At 48.5% G+C, this 20,989-nt stretch overlaps 2 protein-coding genes across 2 annotated transcripts; both read right to left on the bottom strand.

The window, feature by feature from the left end:
• Positions 1-3,062: 3,062 nt before the first annotated feature.
• Positions 3,063-9,354, bottom strand: LOC119291333 (surfeit locus protein 1-like). The gene is made up of 6 exons (XM_037570081.1): positions 9,154-9,354; positions 8,942-9,045; positions 8,598-8,842; positions 7,356-7,533; positions 4,322-4,605; positions 3,063-3,498 (listed from the first exon to the last, which is right to left on the bottom strand). The coding sequence occupies exons 1-6, from the start codon at positions 9,287-9,289 to the stop codon at positions 3,429-3,431; spliced, it is 1,017 nt and encodes a 338-aa protein (XP_037425978.1). The 5' UTR covers positions 9,290-9,354; the 3' UTR covers positions 3,063-3,428.
• Positions 9,355-9,994: 640 nt separating this feature from the next.
• On the bottom strand, positions 9,995-14,433 carry LOC119291332 (ADP-ribosylation factor-like protein 8a). Its single transcript, XM_037570080.1, has 5 exons — positions 14,183-14,433; positions 12,876-12,957; positions 12,646-12,800; positions 10,495-10,656; positions 9,995-10,408 (listed from the first exon to the last, which is right to left on the bottom strand). The coding sequence occupies exons 1-5, from the start codon at positions 14,218-14,220 to the stop codon at positions 10,291-10,293; spliced, it is 555 nt and encodes a 184-aa protein (XP_037425977.1). The 5' UTR covers positions 14,221-14,433; the 3' UTR covers positions 9,995-10,290.
• Positions 14,434-20,989: the final 6,556 nt, after the last annotated feature.

Raw genomic sequence — 20,989 nt, 5'->3', positions numbered from 1 at the left:
TGCCAACCTTCCTGTGTCCACTATCGAACCACCATCCCTGCATTCATCCTCTGTTGCTTCTGACCAATTTGATGATGTTGCATACTCTCCTTTGCTGTTACCTAACCATGGTGCAAGAACCGGACGTGGAGCTCGTTTAGAGCTGTTGGAGGATTCACCATCATCATCGTCGTCTTCTGGTGGGCACGTCGATCGCCCTATGTTGCATGGCATCGATTCGCATGCCCATGCATGGTCACCCGACGAGCCCGTCGCGCCGAGCATCTCCACTGCTCGGTCCGTTTCGCCAGCGGCCGCCGAGTCGCCCGCGGCTCGGCCCGTCACGCCGTCTTCGCCTGCGGCTCGGCCCGTCACGCCGTCTTCGCCCGCGGCTCGGGTCCTCACGTCGCCTTCATCAGCGGATCGGCCCGCGACACCGGGCGCGCCACGGCCCACTATGCCGAGCTCGCCATCGGCCCGGTCTGTGATGCCGGAGTCGCCAGCTGCTTCGTCTGCTCTGCCGGTTTCGCCGGTGGGTCGGCCTTCTTCGCCAACCGAGTCCGAGGCTACCGTGACTGGCTCCTCGTCACCGGCTGACTCGTCAACGTCGCCGTCCTCCAGCCCGTTGCAGGCTGCTCCGTCAACCTCGGTGGTTCCTGTGTCCCGACCACATACACGCAGTCGCAGTGGCATTTTCAAACCTAAGGAACGTAAGGATGGTACGGTTGCTTGGTTGGCTGCTTGTTTGGCTGCTGCTGTTCCGGATCCATCTTCTGAGCCTCGCTCATATCAGGCTGCCCTGCGCATTCCACATTGGCGAGAGGCTATGGAGCAGGAGTTTCATGCTCTTCTTCGTAACAAGACATGGACTCTCGTTCCTCCACCACCACGGGTAAATGTTATTGACTCAAAATGGGTATTCAAAGTGAAGAAGCATTCGGATGGATCTATTGAGCGTTACAAAGCGCGACTTGTTGCTCGCGGTTTTCGGCAGCGTCATGGTCTTGACTATGAGGACACCTTCAGTCCTGTCGTCAAGCCTACCACTATTCGGCTTCTTCTCTCCATTGCTGTTTCTCGTGGTTGGTCACTTCGTCAACTTGATGTGCAGAATGCTTTTCTACATGGATTTTTGGAGGAAGAGGTTTATATGAAACAGCCGCCTGGTTTCTCTGATCCTGATCGTCCTGACTATATCTGTCGTCTTTCCAAAGCACTATATGGTTTGAAGCAAGCTCCTCGTGCCTGGCATGCCCGCCTTGCCTCTGCCCTTCGTGCTCATGGGTTTGTGCCGTCTACTGCTGACACTTCGTTATTTCTTCTACAGAAGCCAGAAGTCACTATGTATTTTTTGGTATATGTCGATGATATTATCCTTATCAGCTCTTCTCAGTATGCTGCTGATGCTCTTGTCTGCTCTCTTGGTGCTGATTTTGCGGTCAAAGATCTTGGGAAGCTTCACTACTTTCTTGGAGTTGAGGTCACTTCTCGTGCTACTGGTCTTGTCCTTACGCAGAAGAAGTACTCCTTGGAGTTGTTACAGAGAGCTGGCATGCTGAAGTGCAAACCGACCACCACACCCATGTCGTCTACCGACAAGATAACAGCTGTTGATGGTGAACTTTTGTCTCCTGCGGATGCCACAGAGTACAGGAGCATTGTTGGTGGACTTCAGTACTTGACGATCACGAGACCAGATATCTCTTATGCTGTTAACAGGGTTTGTCAGTATCTTCAGGCTCCCAGAGATACTCATTGGGCTGCTGTTAAACGCATTCTTCGTTATGTTCAGTTCACCCTGACATTTGGTATGCATATTCGGCCGACTTCCTCTCGGGTCCTTTCGGCCTTCTCTGATGCAGATTGGGCTGGTAGCCCAGATGACAGGCGATCCACGGGGGGTTATGCAGTATTATTTGGCTCTAATTTGATCGCCTGGAGTGCTCGGAAACAGGCTACTGTGTCACGTAGCAGTACTGAAGCTGAGTACAAGGCTGTGGCTAATGCTACTGCAGAGATTATTTGGGTGCAGTCTTTGCTTCAGGAGTTGGGTTTGTCTCAACCACAACCTCCTATTCTTTGGTGTGATAACATCGGTGCTACATACCTTTCTGCAAATCCAGTATTTCATGCCCGAATGAAACACATTGAAGTTGACTATCACTTTGTACGGGAACGTGTATCACAGAAGCAACTCCAGATCAAGTTTATCTCATTTAAGGATCAACTTACAGACATCTTCACTAAGCCTTTACCGCTGCCACAGTTTGAGGCTTGTAGGCGCAATCTTACCCTTCTCAGTTCTTTAGAAAGTGGCTAAGATTGAGGGAGGGTGTTAGACTATGTATAGCTTCTGTACCTATGTACGTATGTGGTACATATTGTAACATAACCATTATATATAATGAAATAAGCCATCCCTAGAGGGTTGTGCTGGTTCCCCAAAACTTATTGTCTTACAGGTTCAAGGGCGATCGATTGATTGGGCGTCCTCTCGTAAGATTAGCGCGGCTGTACGAGCGGATATAGACGGCCATTTAAGCAGCTGCAGCACGGCGTACCGTGCACGGGTAGCAGCCAGGGCCAGGCTACTGCCACCATCACATCAACTCCTCCTCAAGGTACCACTCTAATTATTTTTTCTACAATTACACCCTACCATCACATCATCACATGCATTGTTGACCTGCTTTCTCCAGACACATGGTACCACTACCACACCAGTAGGCTGGCTGTAGGGTACCAGAAAAACCATTTGCCCTATTCACACCTGCCTGATACAAGAACATCGCCGGAGGAGACGCAGAGGGAAAAGTGACACCACCAGCAGCCAAGAGATGCAGAGGACAAGCAGAGAAAACAGCATCATAACCAAAACTGGAGGCCAAGAGTAGAGTAAGAGGACCATTAGGCTCTCAAGAGCTGTGCTGCGTTTGAACATGGATTCGGCAAAGCACTGCAGAAATTCTGACGCGAGAGCGCCATCAGAAGGGGATTGATTCCCCATAGGGACAGGACAATCCCTGTTCGCTTTGCTGCTCAGCTGACCTCGGAGCAGCCGTCTTGGTAAGTGGCGGTGGTGGTGGTGGAAAATGACTTGTCGTTTAAAGTTATAAATGGGCCAACCCAGCGCATCAATGTCTCTGCCAACAGTCGCCAATAAAACAATTCAAAAAACATTCTACGAGGAACTGGAATAGTTAGCAATGTCTTCTTCCTTTCCCTGGATGGTAGGCTAACAAAACTTGTGTAGCTCTGTAATTCTCCGAGCTCAGTCAGCTGAGCGATGCCTGGTATCAAATGCGAAAACAATGGTTTAATGAATCATTCGCCGGAGATTACAGATGTAACGCTTGCACGCTCCTTCTGAAGCACCATGAACTTAAGCTTCATATAAATAGTTACACGTTGGAGGAAAGGCTTTATTGGGCTTCGGTCCTGCACTCCTGCTATAGCCTCACCTTCTTTGCCTTTATCCGCTTTGCGGCCATGTAAGTCACAGCAGCAGAAAGAGTGTACCTGGTAATCACAAAAGATAAAAGTGGTCGCAAGACAGCCACCATCAACAGCATAATTAAGAAATATGAATGGGAATGTGCAAAATCGTCCGTGCACTAATGAACTTCTGAGCTGATCACATATTGCCGGTATAGACTGGGATACCTAAGGGATTTCAAGAATGCAACACCGGATGCTATTCTCTGATTTCTCCAACACATTCTTTTCCTATCCTAGATCCTAGTGCTTCAGTCAAAATGTTAGATCATGATAGAACATCCCATAATTCTGTAAGTTGGCACACAAGCATTATGCTATGGCTGCAAGTACCACGTGCAACAACTCCAAAGACGGTTACCAGATGCATGATACAAGTTAGATTCATCCAAGCAATAGGCAAGATACCAACTCATCATTCGAGTATTACTGTACTAGAGGCGCATAGCTTACTAATAATCTTTTCCCCCCTGTATGGATAAGCAATTAAGTCAGAGAAGAAAAGAAAACTGATTTTGCATGTTCAGCGCATATGTGCTTAGACAGACATCGACTATCATGGTATGGTACTGAACTTTCAAACTCAAGTCATCAGATAATAACAGCAATTTGATTTGTAGCTACAATAAACCTCAAAGCAATTGCGTATGTCGGATACAGCCAGAAACTGCCCTCGAATTTTCTATGAGAAGCACAACACTTCTAGGTTCTAGTGACAGCAGCCCAAAAGATATAACTGACGCAAAATGGTATAATACAATATCCCTGATTAGATGACTCTTGAAAATACTATTATATATTCTGTATACCCAACTGGAGACAAGGTTGATGAATTGGGGGCACTTACCATGTAAAGGTGTATTTCAGATGGTCATCTGGCATCACCGAGTGATGAATCAAAGCATTGGCATCTTTTGGAAGAGGATAAGGATTACTTGCAGAGATGTCTTCATTCATATCTTCTATATAGACAGTGTTCTCAGGGAGGCCACATGCACGTGCAATCATGGGGACATCCACGTAAAACCACTGGCCATTACTAGGTTCATTAGGTGGAACAAATATGCTGGGCTTCTCACTTCCTCGGATTACTCCAATAACTCTTACAGGAGGCTTTACAGGTTTTTCAATCTGTACAAAGTAAGATGCATCAATTTTGTGTCTGCCAAGTAAAGGGTATAGTTACATCGTATAAGATAATGATGATACAAATAAATGAAATTCCTAAATATATAAAATAAGATGCTCCCTCCGATCCAAAATAAGTGTCGCAGTTTTGAACTAAGGTTAGTTCAACCTTAGTTCAAAATGCGGCACTTATTATGGATCGGAAGGAGTAATGAATATGTTATGACCGGCATATTAGGGGCTTAGCCCAGTTAGTTGTGGCCCAGTTTATCTTATCGTTATTAGGGGCTTAGCCCAATTATCTTATTAGGAGGATTATATAAACTCGTGTAAGGATCCGTTTTGGGATTAAGCAAGAAACAATCATATTTGCTCGGCTTCCTTAGGGAGCCGGGAGACCTAACCCTAGCCGCCGCCCCTGCTCTCTCTCTCTCGCGCGCGCCCCAGTGCCGGCGACCACGCCATCCCTCCTTCCATCCCTACAACCCGAGACCACGCCCTGGTAGGGATCCGGTTCCTACCAATTTGGTATCAGATAGCTTCGGTGCGATCATGTCCTCACCGCCCCCCAACCCGACCCTCCTGCTGCCAACCGTGACGACCGCCCCGATGGCCAGCGCCCCGCTCTTGCCGGTGCCGGTCACCTCCGCCGCGACCGTCCCCGTCGTCTTCACCCCAGAGGAGATGACGGTTGCCATCCGGGATCTCACCCAGGCGGTCACGAGCACCTACACGTTCCTCGCGAGATCCTATGGGCCGCAGCCGCCTGTGCCCTTCGCCACCGCCCCGCCGCCGCCGCAGCCACCGTGGCAGCCGCCATCCTCGGCGACCCCCGTCGCCGCCGCCATGCAGCAGCTGCCGTGGCAGCCGCCACCAGCGACGAACCCCGGCGCCTCCACCATGCAGCCGGGGCAACAACTGCAGCCACCACCACCGTCGACCGCGGCCCTGGGCATCCCGACGACGGGCCCGGGGGTGCCCATCCACCAGGTCCGATTTCCCCTGTCGTCTTCGTTACCGGCCTGGCTCGCTGGGTCCCTTGAGCCGGTCTACACGACGGCCTCGGTCGGGCCGCACGTGCTGCCCCCGCCGGCGACGCACCCGGCCATGCAGTTTGGCGGGTCCTCGGGCTACGCCAAGCCCTTCGCCAGCGTCGACGAGCCCCTGTTCCAGGGCGGCACCCTAATGCCCGCCTTCTCGGCCCTGTCATCCTCGCTGCTCCGTGCCGACGAGGCGCACCCGCCCGTTGCCCACGTCCAGACGCCGCCGAGATTCTCCAAGTTGGAGTTCGCGACCTACGACGGCACCGTCGACCCCTTGAATTGGCTCAACCAATGCGACCAATTTTTCAGGGGACAGCGCACGCTCGTGTTCGACCGCACCTGGATCGCCTCGTATCATCTCCGAGGAGCCGCGCAGACGTGGTACTACGCCCTCGAACAGGACGAAGGCGGCATGCTACCATGGGAGCGCTTCCGCGAATTGTGCCTCTTGCGCTTCGGTCCGCCTATACGCGGGAGCCGTCTTCCGTTCCTCACCTCGGTGCAAGACTTCGCCGACCGCTTCCAGGCACTGGCGTGCCACACCCCCGGCGTTTCGGCTCGTCAGCGGGCTGAGCTCTTCGTCGGCGGCCTACCGGACCACATCTGCGTGGACGTGGAGATGCGCGGGCCACAGAACCTCCAAACGGCCATGTACTACGCCCGCGCGTTCGAGCATCGCGCGGTGGCCATCCAGCAGGCGCCACCGCCCCGGGCCGCTGGGCCGCCACCCTAGCCGGAAGTTCCCGCGCAGGGTCGGCCTGTCCAGACTTCCGCGGCGCCCCTCGTCGCGGCTGCGGCACGCCCGTTCCGCAGGCTCACCCCGTCCGAGCAACTCGAGCGTCGCCGCCAAGGGTTGTGCTTCAACTGCGACGAGCCCTACGTACCGGACCACGTCTGCCCACGACTCTTCTACCTGGAGGCTGCAGACTACATTGAGGAGGACCCCGCCGCCGCCGGGCTCGGCGACCAGCCCGCCCCAGTTGACGCGGAGGTGTTTGGCAACCGTTGATCTTCCCCGCCTTCCAGCTCGAGGACGAACTGTTTGTGCAGGCGGGGAGAGATGTTATGACCGGCATATTAGGAGCTTAGCCCAGTTAGTTGTGGCCCAGTTTATCTTATCGTTATTAGGGGCTTAGCCCAATTATCTTATTAGGAGGATTATATAAACTCGTGTAAGGATCCATTTTGGGATTAAGCAAGAAGCAATCATATTTGCTCGGCTTCCTTAGGGAGCCGGGAGACCTAACCCTAGCCGCCGCCCCTGCTCTCTCTCTCTCTCGCGCACACAACGACGGCACCCCAGCGCCGGCGACCACGCCTTCCTCCACGCCATCCCTCCTTCCATCCCTACAACCTGAGACCACGCCCTGGTAGGGATCCGGTTCCTACCAGAATACCATGGTGGTTTTTATATGTGTACAAGTGTGGCAGCATGTATTGACTCAAAACTGACATAAGACCCAACCAGCTCACTTACATACTAAATATTCTAGCAACCATCAATAACTGCATTTGTGAGATTAAAAGCAGGTTAAGTTAACAATTATACATAGAAGTTATCCTTTAATGGACTGCAACAGTGTTATCATTTAGAGAGTTCAAGAACCATCGAACTCAGAAAATATCAACAATATGTAAAAAAACACATGATAGCCTGATCAGATGAGCAAACTATTGATATGCATACATTTGGTTGGGGCTGTAAATCACCTCTGGAGAAGATTCAGGCTTCTTAGACCAAAATTTCCACCAAGTACCTTTTTCATTTGTCTTTTTATCAGCCTCTTTCACATCTAAAGTTTCACCAAGGTCCTGCTGATCCTGCATGCTTTTATCACGCCAAGCACGAGGAATCCACCCTCTGTTCACAAGGATGGGTGACTGCAAACTGACAAAACATTTCTTAGAAACAAAAAGTTTTAGATAAAAGGGGAAGTGGTGAGACATTAGGGTTTATTTCTATGGTCAACACATTCAGCATAACATCAATTAATTCTTATTTGTTGTGATCGTGATTTGCGGGAGACAAAGCCTAACCAGTCTCAGGTAATGAGATTGCAGCTTGATCGCTCAAAACTCTGCAGGCACTGAACCTAGCATGGATATAGGTAGATATATTTGGCAGAAGCGAACGCCCAAGTGAAGGCTCCTTTAGTATCTTGAAGTACAGTTTAACAACTACGGTTGGTCCTTTAATAGACTTGTATATAGCTTTCTTATTAATAATTAGTAAATGGGTTGTCCACAATATGTGGAAGTATAGGAATTTCCATACAGAATTGCTTTCGTTTTCTAGTCTTTTACTCCCTCCGTCCGGAAATACTTGTCGGAGAAATGGATGTACCTAGATGTATTTTAGTTATAGATACATCCATTTTCATCCATTTCCGCGACAAGTAATTCCGGACGGAGGGAGTACTTTTTTACTTTCCTTTTGAAACTAGAGGTCCTTTCCTCATGGATTACTAATTAAGTGACAAAAACTTGTTCAGGAGAACAGCTAAGAGGAGTTACAAGACAAAGATCTAATGCTTCACTTCTAGGCACAAAAAACTCCAAATATGCAGAACCCAATATGTACATAGCGGTTAATTTCACTATTTAGTTCATGCTTTCTCTGCTGATTTTATCTTTTCCCAAAGATAACATGTGCAAGGGTACAAAAAGAAGTCAATTTAGAACAAAGAAGCATGAAAACTACTGACAACTAGAGTTCAGGTTGTGTTTTTATTCCTTGATGAGTTTGATACCTTGTATTGTGAAAGGATATGATAGGCGTAATGGTAATCAGATTCTAAACCTGACTATGGTAAAACTGGAAATGGCTTTTTGTCCAAGTGGAAGTGTAGAACTGAATTAAGACGTCAGCTCAAAGGAAATGGACAATGTGAACTGTGAAGAAACTAGAGTTTCATTTGCAACAGGACAATGCTGCTTCAAAAAATAATTTACCTGCCAGGCTCAGTCGGCCGAGGTATCAACGGAGTGATCACATAATACCCATTTTCAGTCACACCGGAGATGCTCCGGGAGCGAGGCCCGAGGAAGACCGACTTCTCCGTGTCGAAATCGCCCTCACACACGATCTTCCGGAACTCCAGCACAGCCGGATCACTCGAGACAGCAGAGGAGACGGTCTCGTTCCACGCCACGGGCTCCATCTCCAGCCTCCGCGTCCTGTACTCCAGCATCTCTAGCTGAGATGGCGCAGGAAACAGCACAGAGTGAGGATTTCCAGGGTTAATCGTGAACCATACGGCCAGCCTAAGGAGGGGGTGCGTGAGTGGGGATGTGACCTTCTCCTGCCGCCGGAAGAGCTGCCATGTGCCGAGGCCGAAGGTGATGGCGCCGGGGGCGAAGAGGAAGAGCTTCGACCACGCGCCCGCCTCCTTCCCTGCTCCTGCGCGAGGAAACAAATCTGGTTAGAATGTGGCGGCGGCGGCGGCGGCGGCGGCTTGACTTCGAATATGCTCTGCGAGACATTTCGCGAGGCGGTAAGGGCGAAGACCTGGGGGCAGCGGGGCGGCGGCGGGCGGAGGTGGTGGCTGGGGCGCGTGGGAAGTGGAGGGCCGGGAGGGGAGGAGGCGGTGGCCGCCGCTGCCTCGCAGCCGGAGGCCGAGGGTTTTGGAGAGCGACGCCGCCATGTTTGGCTCTAGGAACGATTGTGGGGAACCGAGGAGAGGACTCGCCCGTCTGGGCTTCCGATTCAGAACTCGGGATGACCCGAGGCGACAACTTTCCTTTTCCTTTTCATTAGTTCAAAAAGAAATTTCCTTTTCCTTCGATTTCTTTTGAGGTGATTTTCCTTCGAATTTGGAAGACGTGTGATTCATATAGTTTTGACAGATGCCCAGATTTGGCCAAGTGGTCAGCTTGGTAAGCTATCAACAAAACAAAAAAAATTGCAATCAAAGATGCCCATATTTAGATTTGAATGTTAATTAAAAATCAAATCCCCATAGCAGCGAAAAGAAACTATATATAATAATATATAAAAAGGAAGCACATTTGAATGATGGGAAAATGTCAGCACTGTGTCACGTATTAAAAACATGTTTTGTGGCAAAAAAAAAGTGTTACAACATGTTTTCTTTAAATATGTTAATACATGTTTATAGTGCTGAGAAAAGCGAGCACAAAAAATTGGGTTTTCACAGCACAAAATGTTTCTTTCAAAAAAAACTGCAAGCATGCAAGGACTCCAAATTTATATACTGCCTGTATGATGTTTCAAATTTTTCTGACACTTAAATGTATTTATCTTGAATTTAGAGAAATTTAAGGAACCCAACCCATGTTAGGTGCAATAAGTGCCTATCGTTCAATCGCCCGCAGAATTCAACATTTCATCAGATTGACCGACAAATGCACAAAACCATGCAGAGATCCAAATTCACCAAGCAAGTATGCAGCATCTAAAGACTTCTGTAAGTTGTAGGCTTTTTGTAGCAGCCTAACAGAGCACACGCGTCCAAATGCCAGATGCAGTCAACCAACAGATTGCTAAAACAGGTTACACAATTATCAATTATGAACACATAACCTTTCTGATTAAGACCTCTCACATAATTTACAGCCCCAATGCTAAGTACCATGCAAAAAACAGAGAGAGAATCTGCAGCACTTCAAAGGCAACAAATCTGGATCAGTTCTTCTTCTTTGAGTGCTTCACCAGCCAGTCAATGACAGAATCAATGTTGGTCGAGTTCTTGCATGATATCATGAAGCAGGCCACTTCTCGATCAGTCATTGCCTTCAGACCCCTGAAACGCAGCATATGGTTCGTCAAATAGGGTATCGATTGATGAGTAATTTGGATCTGTTCATAGTAGCTTCTGTGTGTACTTACATCAATTCTGTGAAACTTTGCTTAGGGAAAGCTTCAGGCTTGTCGATTTTGTTGCCAATGACTAGTAATGGGATACCGGTCAAAGATGGCTTGCTCAGAAGGTCATGGAGCTCACTTTTGGCAATAGCCATGTTCTCCCGATCTGCAGCATCAACAACATACCTGCAGATGCAATTGTTTAAAAAATCATCAGCAATACAGATTTTTTTTTCTTATAGTTTGTTAAAGCCTCCAACAGAAAATACTGATCAAGCGTACATAAAAAACCCTAAACCCGATCCAGTTGTTATGCAGCTGGCTATAATAATATATATATACATACGTCAAGTGGGAATGAATCAGAATAGTAGACCTGGCGAATAGATATACTAGGCGAATAGAATAATCAGGAAAAACAAACAAGGAATCCTAGATCCAGTCTAAGTGAAAGGACCAATTAGTAATCACAGTCACAAGTCAAACTCACACTTATCCTTGCCATAAAGAGAATTATGACAACGAAAGTAGAGTACAAGATTCTTATAGTAAGTGCTTAGACTAGATAATTGAGGAAAAACGAATTTACACTGATACCATAACATCTGTGCCCCAAGGTACCAAACTAATCAGGATACACTTTATTGGGAGTGAATGCCAATACAGTGACAATATAAAATTATTCAAGTTCTAGGATGTCTACCAGTTCAATTCACCAAATATATTAGTAGATAAATTTAATATACTAATTCAGCAGTGCATTTATCTGTATTGACGTACGTTACCCGGATCCGGCAGGAAACTGGCGTATCAGGGGTTAGATACGCCCGGATACGAGAATTTGTCTGGACACCCGCCGAAACGTATCACATACGTATCCCCGGATTTTTCTTTTCCAAATCCAAAAATTAAACTAAATCGGACATTGGTGGGATACCCCAGAATACTTGTCGGACACGAAAAAACCGGGAAAACCCTAATCCATGTGTCCATCCATACCTGCGATCCCCTCTCCCGGTCTCCCCTTTTCTCGTTTCATCCCTCCCGGCCTGGGCTTCGAGCCACCGACGCTCCCTCCCCTTGTTAGGGCACCGCCGCTCACCGCACAGGAGAAGGAGATACCCAGCCACCAGCCCACCACACCAGAGAAGGAGAGACCCAGCCAGCATTGCTCCGTCATTCCCATTCCTAGATCTGAGCGCCACCACAGCAACCTCCCTGCCCGGATTAGAGCACCACCATCCGGCGACTGCGTCTGAGCGCAGCCGCCATGATCCCTTCCCGCATCTTAGCGCCTCCACCCCTGCTCCCTCCCCCTGACCTGAGCAACACCTGTACGAGGAAGGAAGAGGACAGCATCCACTGCTCCCTCCCCCTATGGCACCGCACTTGAGAAGGGAAGACTAGCAGCCACTACTCCGGCACTGCACCTCACCAAATCTGAACGACATTTTCTTAGCCATGGTGAGTATGAGATTTTATCCTATGTGCCCTTGCTTGTAAAAATTATTTTCTCATTGTCTACTGTTGCATGTGCCTCGCACTATTTTAGGATGTGCTGGCAAATGATCTAAGCAACAGGCCTTTGTGGAATCATGTAGGCATTATGGAGGCAGATGCATGGGGTGGAGGGAATGTCCGATTCAGATGTACTGTAAGCATTGTACACAAGAATACAGAGGAAGCTACAACAGAGTTCAAGCACATTTGCTCAAGATATCCGAGAAGGGGATCAGATTGTGCCCAAATGTGACTGATCCTACTCTTCGGCAGCTTCAAATTAAAGTTGCAGTGGCTGGAGAAAACTAGGATCATATTTATGGTGCATTTTCCATCTTCCTATCATATTATTAGTATTCCTAAACTGACATATATATTCATATAATAATTATTTCCTATATATTATTGTTATTATTATTTTATATATATACAAACATATCCCCATATCTGTGTTTTTGAAAAATTGACATATTGTGCTATCTGTACCCTTATCACTGTATCTGGACAATATAGGTGTTAACCAATGCATATAATTAAGCATACAACAAAACGAACAAAATGTGAAAAAGATAAAGACATGTGCAACAACCAACAGCAAAGAATCTTGTCAGGTGAGTAAAAGAGCAGTGCTTTTCTTTATGAAAATTCATAAAAATAGACAGTACAGAAACATACACAATTGCAGAAACAGCACGGCAGTATCTCTCCCACATGCTCCGGAATCTTGGCTGGCCTCCAAGATCCCACAATTTTATTGTGACATTTCCTTTGGTTACCTTTCTCATATTGAATCCTACTGTGGGAATCATATCTTCGCTAAAACCTCCTGTCTGCAGAATAGGCCGTCGATGGTAAATCAGCACAACTCCAGGAAATGAATAGTGACAAGAAAGCATGAAACTTACAGCAATAACATTCACAAGCGAAGTTTTCCCAGCATTTTGGAGCCCAATCAATGAAAGCTCCATTTCTTGCTTGAAAAAGAGGCTGTAGACGCACAAAAAAAAGGGTAAATACTTGAATCAAGCTCCAATGAAGAAAATATGAGTAACTAATTACGTCTGTGCATTTATTTTCTTGGCACACAAGTCAAAACTGTGCTCCACCACTTAATGATGGCATGTGCAAGAGATCCTTTAACCCAAGCCCCTAGTTTATATATGTGTAAGAAGCAAAGCCTACCTGGCAGGTAGGTAGAAATGAAACAAATCATAGCATACAGCCCACTGGCAACTCATTTTCATTCCAATGATTAGATTCCAAGAGAAGCATTACTAACCTTGGGCTAATTCTACTATGGAAAATTTAATGGTATGCATTGACAAATTATCACAAACTAAACATTTAAGGAAGTTTATGACGAGGATGAACATTACGTGGTATGTGTGGTAGCCCTATCTTAGTCAACATAACGACATAACGAGTAGAATTTACTACGTGTCACTTACAGGTGGAACCAGATTTCTTAAGAGTTCATTGAGCAGAACAGGGAAGTTCATTAATTAATGCATATTGGAAATGGCCTTTTTTTCTCTCTTGACAAGATAAGAGTCCATAAGAAAGCAGGATAACAAAAAATATTGACCATAGCTATCATGAGAAAATGTCGTATGACTTCTCGCCCTAGGCGATGTTAGCAGGGGATAAATTGACCCCATCACAGAAATGATAAGAATGAATTTCGTGTCCCTTCATCTCTCCTATCGATAGGCAGGCATACACAATTAAATAGTTCGATCGACGTGTTCAATCAATAATGCGATCGCCATGTGTAGTCGATGGCGAGAAGTTCTGCCATACAAAGATACCACAAAGCGCCTCGAAGCCACAAGACTCCATAATCTGAACTAGGCTCACGTAAAATAACCATAAGGACCAACTTTCCTTATGATTACCGGCACTATCAGATGGAGAAAAACAAATAACACCATGCTGCTGCTAACCAGCATCACCTTCATACAGGTCAAAGCTTTCTGTCAAGTGCCAACCGTCAAAAACAACTTCCTACGAAATATACGGTAGCACGAATATCGTTCAACCTGCCCCAGCAAGCATCCGATCCAGCGAGCAGCCAAGGCATGCTAATCCTAGACCGACCCGGAATTCCCAGATCTCCCGCACGCGGACCCCCGCGCCCGTCCCGCAATGCACAGCGCGTCAAACTCGATAATCTGAACCCGCCCGCCCAGGGCGCATGCTTGTAGAACCATACCTGCGGAGCCAGTTGAGGAAGGCCTCCCAGAACCCCATGGCGGCCGCGCGCGGCGTGCTCCCTCTCCTCCGCGAGGAGGAAGGGGATGGATGGTCGCGGGGAGCGGAGGCGGTGGCGGGAGGGCGAGGGCGGATTGCGAGGCGGAGGAGGATTCGGTGGTGCGGGTGGCCGAGCTTACTTTATTTGGAGGCGCGGATGGATGGGGCGGAGCGACAGGGAGGCCGGAGGAGGAAGAAGAGAGGGGAAAGAGCAGGGTATTATTGGCGTCCACCAATCATCAGGCATCCCGTGGCCGGGTGGGGTTGGGTTGGTGCCTTGTTTTTCTTTTGTTTTTTGATAATGTTATATTTGGAAAAAGAATTGGTTTATCTACATCCTTTGTAAACGGGGTTTCACCTCCGAATAGGACTGTTGTTAGTTAGGATAGGACTCCTTCTCTGAGTGATGACTAAGCAACAGTTTACTGTTTCCTTTACCGCGGCCAATGAATTTGCGGAGTGCTACGTCAAGGTTCAAGAAAGAGTACATATAGTAAACTGTAATCCATGTATATAAGCTCTCTTCAATCTTATTTTTCAGCTTGTTGTTCTTCATGTCTACACAAGTACTGTTATCTTCTTCTTGTCCCTGTGCACTATTGCCCCCTCGCCTACGGCCTCCGCCTTTTTGTCCTCAGTTTGTCACCAATGCCACCTTCATCAATCTTCGACAACTTGACCAACATGACTCGTCTTCTCGTTCTCCTAACCAACAAGATGATGGATGACCGCTCCGTGATTGAGCAGGCTCATGAAATTCAGTCACTCACTAAGTAACTTGAGCATTCCAATTGTATGTCGCCGGACAAGTTCATTACCAGAGGCGTCATTGCCAAGCTTTCTCCTTCATGGAGGAATTTTTCTCCCTCTCTGAAGCACAAGAGACAAACAGAATTTATTGTCATCAATCTTAGTGGCGCTCTTGATGTGGAAGAGAAGGAGAGGGAAATTCTAGTGCCAACTTGGTTTAGAAGAAGAATTACCAACCCCACGATTCAAGAACAAGAACCTGGATAGCGTTCTACGTCCTGGAAGAACAATTATGGGCTTGGGAGGTGCTACAAGGCCTACCGTTAGACACGTCGATTCGACAAGGGGTGTCGTTGGGTGCTGCAATGGCGACCACCTCGGCCCCTTGTCGTTGCAAACAGGGGGCAACGTTGTTGTGAGCGACGACATGTGATGCCTCGAGATCGAGCGGGAGCGGCGATCGTGATGCTCTCATGGTGGGAGGGACAACTAATGAGTCCAGTTTCTTACCACTATTTTATCTTGTGTTTTGTGTCATAATCAAAGGTTTTGCCAGAATTTTACCGCGACCACACACGTCTTTTTGTCTATTTTCACCAGGATCTCAACCATGAGGATTTTTGAGGCATAAGGAGGAAAGCCCAAGAATATGAGGTAAAAATTACGTCAATTTATGTGATAGGAACCTACCATATGAGGCCATCATTAAAACAGGAAGAAAACTCGGCGCACATGAGGATCTAGAGAAGAAGACAATGTCTCGTACGAGCATGAACGCTTGTACCAGTAGCCGTAGCTCCACCTGGTCAACTACATTACCCCTGTGTCTTCATCGAGAGGAGAAGATACCGTGATGCCAGAAATTCCATCATATCGAAGAACCCTAGCCTCCAGAAGGGATTCAGAAGGGAAATCGACAAGAAGGGCTCCGCTACACCGTCACTTCATTCAAGGAGACTCTCACATCAACCATCGACACCACCATCCCCATGTTCATCTTTTTGTAATATTGAACCCTGGTGGATTATTGTGTGTATTACTTTGATATATTGTTCATGATCACCACAGTTATCCATTCGATGCTAGTTGTTTCTATGTATGAGTAATTCCTAGTTCTCGGGCATATGGAGGAACCCTAGTATGTTCAGGTGTTAACAACGGTAGGATATGAAATCCTCGTCTAAATGTTTGAAGTAATAACCTTCATGAATGTTGTGTAAGGCCCCCACTCAACATTTTCGCCATGGAATGTATTACCATCGTTGTAAAGGTACGGATATGGAGGTAAAGAGGTGACAATAATATCCTCTCATCTTGAATCGAAAAACATTCCTCTCATCTTTACCTTTGCAATTGTCAAGGAATAACGGAGAACCGACCATTCGTTGCGTCCACGGGCCGACCCTTTATTATCTTTGCCATAACCTAAATGTGTGTGTGTGTGTGGGGGGGGGGGGCGTGATGTCGCTTGAAACTGCGTCGGTACTGTTAGGGAACGTAGTAATTCAAAAAAATTCCTACGATCACGCAAGATCTATCTAGGAGATGCATAGCAACGAGACGGGAGAGTGTGTCCATGTACCCTCGTAAACCGAAAGTGGAAGCGTTTAGTAACGCAGTTGATGTAGTCGAACGTCTTCACGATCCAAGTACCGAACGTACGGCACCTCCGTATTCAGCACACGTTCAGCACGATGATATCCCTCGAGCTCTTGGGGTGCCCCAAGGGATAGTTCCGTCAGCACGACGGCGTGGTGACGGTGTTGATGATGTTACCGGCGCAGGGCTTCGCCTAAGCACTATGACGGTATGACTGAGGTGTTAAACTGTGGAGGGGGGCACCGCACACGACTAAGAGATTGTCTGTTGTGCCTTGGGGGAGGCCGGCCAAGGGGGAGGCGCACCAAGGAGGGGGAGTCCTACTAGGAATCCAAACCTAGTAGGATTCGCCCCCCCCCCCTTTCCTATTCCAAGTGGAGGGAGGAGGGAAGGAGAGGGTTAGGGGAAGGAAAGAGGGGGTTGTTGAGGGAGTCCTGGATTAGGGGGTCCTCAGACAGCCGGACTATGTACTGTGGCCGGACTGTTGGACTATGAAGACACAAGATAGAAGACTTTGTTCCATGTCCGGATGGGACTCTCCTTTGCGTGGAAGGAAAGCTTTGGCGATGCGGATGTGAATATTCCTTTCTCTGTAACCGACTTTGTGTAACCCTAGCCCCCCTTCGGTGTCTATATAAACTGGAGGGTTTAGTCCGTAGGACGACAATCATATCCTCATAGGCTAGACTTCTAGGGTTTAGCCATTACGATCTCGTGGTAGATCAACTCTTGTAATACTCATATTCATCAAGATAAATCAAGCAAGAAGTAGGGTATTACCTCCATAGAGAGGGCCCGAACCTGGGTAAACATCATGTCCCCCGCCTCCTGTTACCATTAGCCTTAGACGCACAGTTCAGGACCCCCTACCGGAGATCCGCTGGTTTTGACACCGACATTGGTGCTTTCATTGAGAGTTCCGCTGTGGCGTCGAAGATAGGCTTGATGGCTCACCTTGTTATCAAGGACAACATCACCTCCGGGGGAGCCCTGGCCTCAAGCCAAACCCTCCGGTTGGGCGGCTTTACCATGGTCGCTCGCTCGGCCATCGGGCCGATGATGACTTCTCGTGTCATCAAAAATCGCCTCTGCGTCAGCTCAGAATACTCCGAACAGATGGATCTGACGGACTTGTCATCTTTAAACGAACTCCTAGATCGCATCGCCGCCTTGGGAGTCACTACGGACTATGATCGGATTGGGCTTAAACCCGATCAGATAGAAATTGAATCTCCATCGATCACCCATTAGATAGTGGTATTGGAGGAGCAGTGTGAAGACTCTTCCCCTATGTTGAGGACGAACTATGTTCGGATCTCTGAGCTCACAGAGCCGGATACTCACTCGCGAGAAGACCTGCCTCGTACTCCGAACTTAGAATCAGACTGTGGGCCTGAGAAATTGGTTGATATCCCGGAGCCCGAACTATTAAGCTCGAAAGTTTCTCAAGCCCTAGAACCCAAATTGGGTCAAGGTTCGGACTTAAATCCACCCACCCACCCAGATATAGGCGATCTTACCCACATCAAACATCAGTCCCGAGAAACGATCCATCACTTTTGGGCTAGATTCCTCCTTATCAAGAACAAGATCGAAGACTGCCGTGATGAAGACGCAATCTCATTATTCTGCAAAAACTGCATGGACGAGGGAATCCTCAATGCAATCAATCGCCATCACGTACCACACTTCGCTGACCTGGCAACCATAGTACAGAAGTACTGCGCAATGGAGAGCGCCTGGATAACTCAGGCAGCCTCATGGGAGCCACCGGTTTCCACTAAACCCCTCGTCCAGACAAAAAGGGTGCACCCTCATTGGTCGCCTGATCCAGTAACCAAAAAATCAAAGCCCATTACGGGGCGCGGAACCATCCTAGAGGGATGGCTCGATAGGCCATGCAAGATACACACAACACCGGATACCATACCAATCCACATCCTTAGAGCATGTTGGATACTCCGGCAGGTGGCCAAGAGCGGCGAGGATCTCCTCATCAAAAATATCGCAGAGCAACATCCCACGGAAGACAACAACCATACAGTCTTGACAATCTTCGAGACTTTCGCCTCAAACAATAGGCGCAAAAGGGCGCTCCGCGGCCTCGACGAAGTCTGCCAAGTTGCAGCAATAAACCCCTGGAACGACACGGCCATAAATTTCAATGCCAGTGACGAACCAAAATTCAAAACAGTCCGGGCACCTGCCGCACTGGTCCTCGGTCCAATTGTGGACGGTTTTCGGCTTACCAAAGTTCTCATGGACGGCGGTGACAGACTAAACCTCATTTATGAGGAAACTCTCAACAAAATGGAAATAGATAGGAGCCGCATTGAGCAAAGCAGCACGACCTTCCGAGGAATTATTCCCAGTCGGGAGGCACGGTGTGCGGGAAAAGTCACACTGGATGTGGTATTCGGCACGCCGGAGAACTATCGGTCCGAAGAGATAACCTTTTAGGTGGCCCCTTTTAACAGTGGATATCACGCCCTTTTAGGGCGAGATGCATTTGCAAGCTTCCAAGCTATACCCCATTACGGGTACATGAAGCTCAAGATACTCGGGCCCAATGGAATCATCACACTCACCAGCGATCCGAACATAACACTCCGCGCCGAAAACAAAACTGCCGCTGTCGGTGTCAAAACCGACAGATCTCGGGTAGGGGGTCCCAAGCAGTGCATCTTAGGATCAATGGTAACAGGAGGCAAGGGACACAATGTTTACCCAGGTTCGGGCCCTCTCGACGGAGGTAAAACCCTACTTCTTGCTTGATTGATATTGATGATATGGGTGTTACAAGAGTTGATCTACCACGAGATCGTATGTTGTGGTCTAAACCCTGGAGGTATGATGAGTAATGTCATAATCTATCGACTAGCCTGGCCTTGGTTTATATAATGTACCATAGGCCTAGGGTAACAAAAGTCCTAGCCGAATACGCCGGTGGGGGAGGAATCCTTGTCTTGATCACCAAGTCTTATGGAATCTTCCTTGTATGCGGCAACTGTCCGAACTAGCCCATGAGTATACGGCCATGGGGGTCCTCGGCCCAATCTAACTGATCGGGGGACGACGTGGTGAGTACCCCCTAGTCCAGGACTGTTGGGGAACGTAGCAGAAATTCAAAATTTTCCTACGCATCACCAAGATCTATCTATGGAGAAACCAGCTACGAGTAGAAGGAGAGTGCATCTACATACCCTTGTAGATCGCTAAGCGGAAGCATTCAAGTGAACGGGGTTGATGGAGTCGTACTCGTCGTGATTCAAATCACCGATGATCTAGTGCTGAACGGACAGCACCTCCGCGTTCAACACACGTACAGCTCGATGATGTCTCCCACGCCTTGATCCAGCAAGGAGAGAGGGAGAGGTTGAGGAAGACTCCATCCAGCAGCAGCACAACGGCGTGGTGGTGATGGAGGAGCATGGCAATCCTGCAGGGCTTCGCCAAGCACCTACGGGAGAGGAGGAGGTGTCACGGGAGGGAGGGAGGCGCCAAGGGCTCAGGTATGGATGCCCTCCCTCCCCTCCACTATATATAGGGGCAGGGGAGAGGGGGGAGGCGCAGCCTTGCCCCTTCCTCCAAGGAAGGGGTGCGGCTAAGAGGGGGGGAGGAGTCCATCCTCCCCAAGGCACCTCGGAGGTGCCTTCCCCCTTTAGGACTCTCCCCTTTTTCCTATATCTTGGCGCATGGGCCTCTAGGGGCTGGTGCCCTTGGCCCATGTAGGCCAAGGCGCACCCCCTATAGCCCATGTGGCCCCCCGGGGCAGGTGGCCCCACCCGGTGGGCCCCCGGGACCCTTCCGATGGTCCCGGTACAATACCGATGACCCCGAAACTTGTCCCGATGGCCGAAACAGGACTTCCTATATATAAATCTTTACCTCCGGACCATTCCGGAACTCCTCGTGACGTCCGGGATCTCATCCGGGACTCCGAACAACATTCGGTAACCACATACAAGCTTCCTTTATAACCCTAGCGTCATCGAACCTTAAGTGTGTAGACCCTACGGGTTCGGGAGACATGCAGACATGACCGAGATGTTCTCCGGTCAATAACCAACAGCGGGATCTGGATACCCATGTTGGCTCCCACATGTTCCACGATGATCTCATTGGATGAACCACGATGTCAAGGACTCAATCGATCCCGTATACAATTCCCTTTGTCTAGCGGTATGGTACTTGCTCGAGATTCGATCGTCGGTATACCGATACCTTGTTCAATCTCGTTACCGGCAAGTCTCTTTACTCGTTCCGTAACACATCATCACGTGATCAACCCCTTGGTCACATTGTGCACATTATGATGATGTCCTACCGAGTGGGCCCAGAGATACCTCTCCGTTTACACGGAGTGACAAAATCCCAATCTCGATTCGTGCCAACCCAACAGACACTTTCAGAGATACCC

This window comes from Triticum dicoccoides, chromosome 4B (genome assembly GCF_002162155.2).
Source record: "Triticum dicoccoides isolate Atlit2015 ecotype Zavitan chromosome 4B, WEW_v2.0, whole genome shotgun sequence".
Taxonomy (NCBI): domain Eukaryota; kingdom Viridiplantae; phylum Streptophyta; class Magnoliopsida; order Poales; family Poaceae; genus Triticum; species Triticum dicoccoides.
Note: the sequence above shows the minus strand (reverse complement) of the source record. Positions and strands in the feature narration are given on the sequence as shown.

Coding starts and splice junctions, on each gene's coding strand:
- LOC119291333 (XM_037570081.1), bottom strand. CDS start 9,289: ATGGCGGCGTCGCTCTCCAAAACCCTCGGCCTCCGGCTGCGAGGCAGC. Junction 7,534..8,597: donor CGGCCGACTGAGCCTGGCAG/GTAAATTATTTT, acceptor ATGTTTTGTCAG/TTTGCAGTCACCCATCCTTG. Junction 3,499..4,321: donor CTGAAATACACCTTTACATG/GTAAGTGCCCCC, acceptor TGTGATTACCAG/GTACACTCTTTCTGCTGCTG.
- LOC119291332 (XM_037570080.1), bottom strand. CDS start 14,220: ATGGGGTTCTGGGAGGCCTTCCTCAACTGGCTCCGCAG. Junction 12,801..12,875: donor CGCTTGTGAATGTTATTGCT/GTAAGTTTCATG, acceptor CCTATTCTGCAG/ACAGGAGGTTTTAGCGAAGA. Junction 10,657..12,645: donor CGTGCTGTTTCTGCAATTGT/GTATGTTTCTGT, acceptor TTGCATCTGCAG/GTATGTTGTTGATGCTGCAG.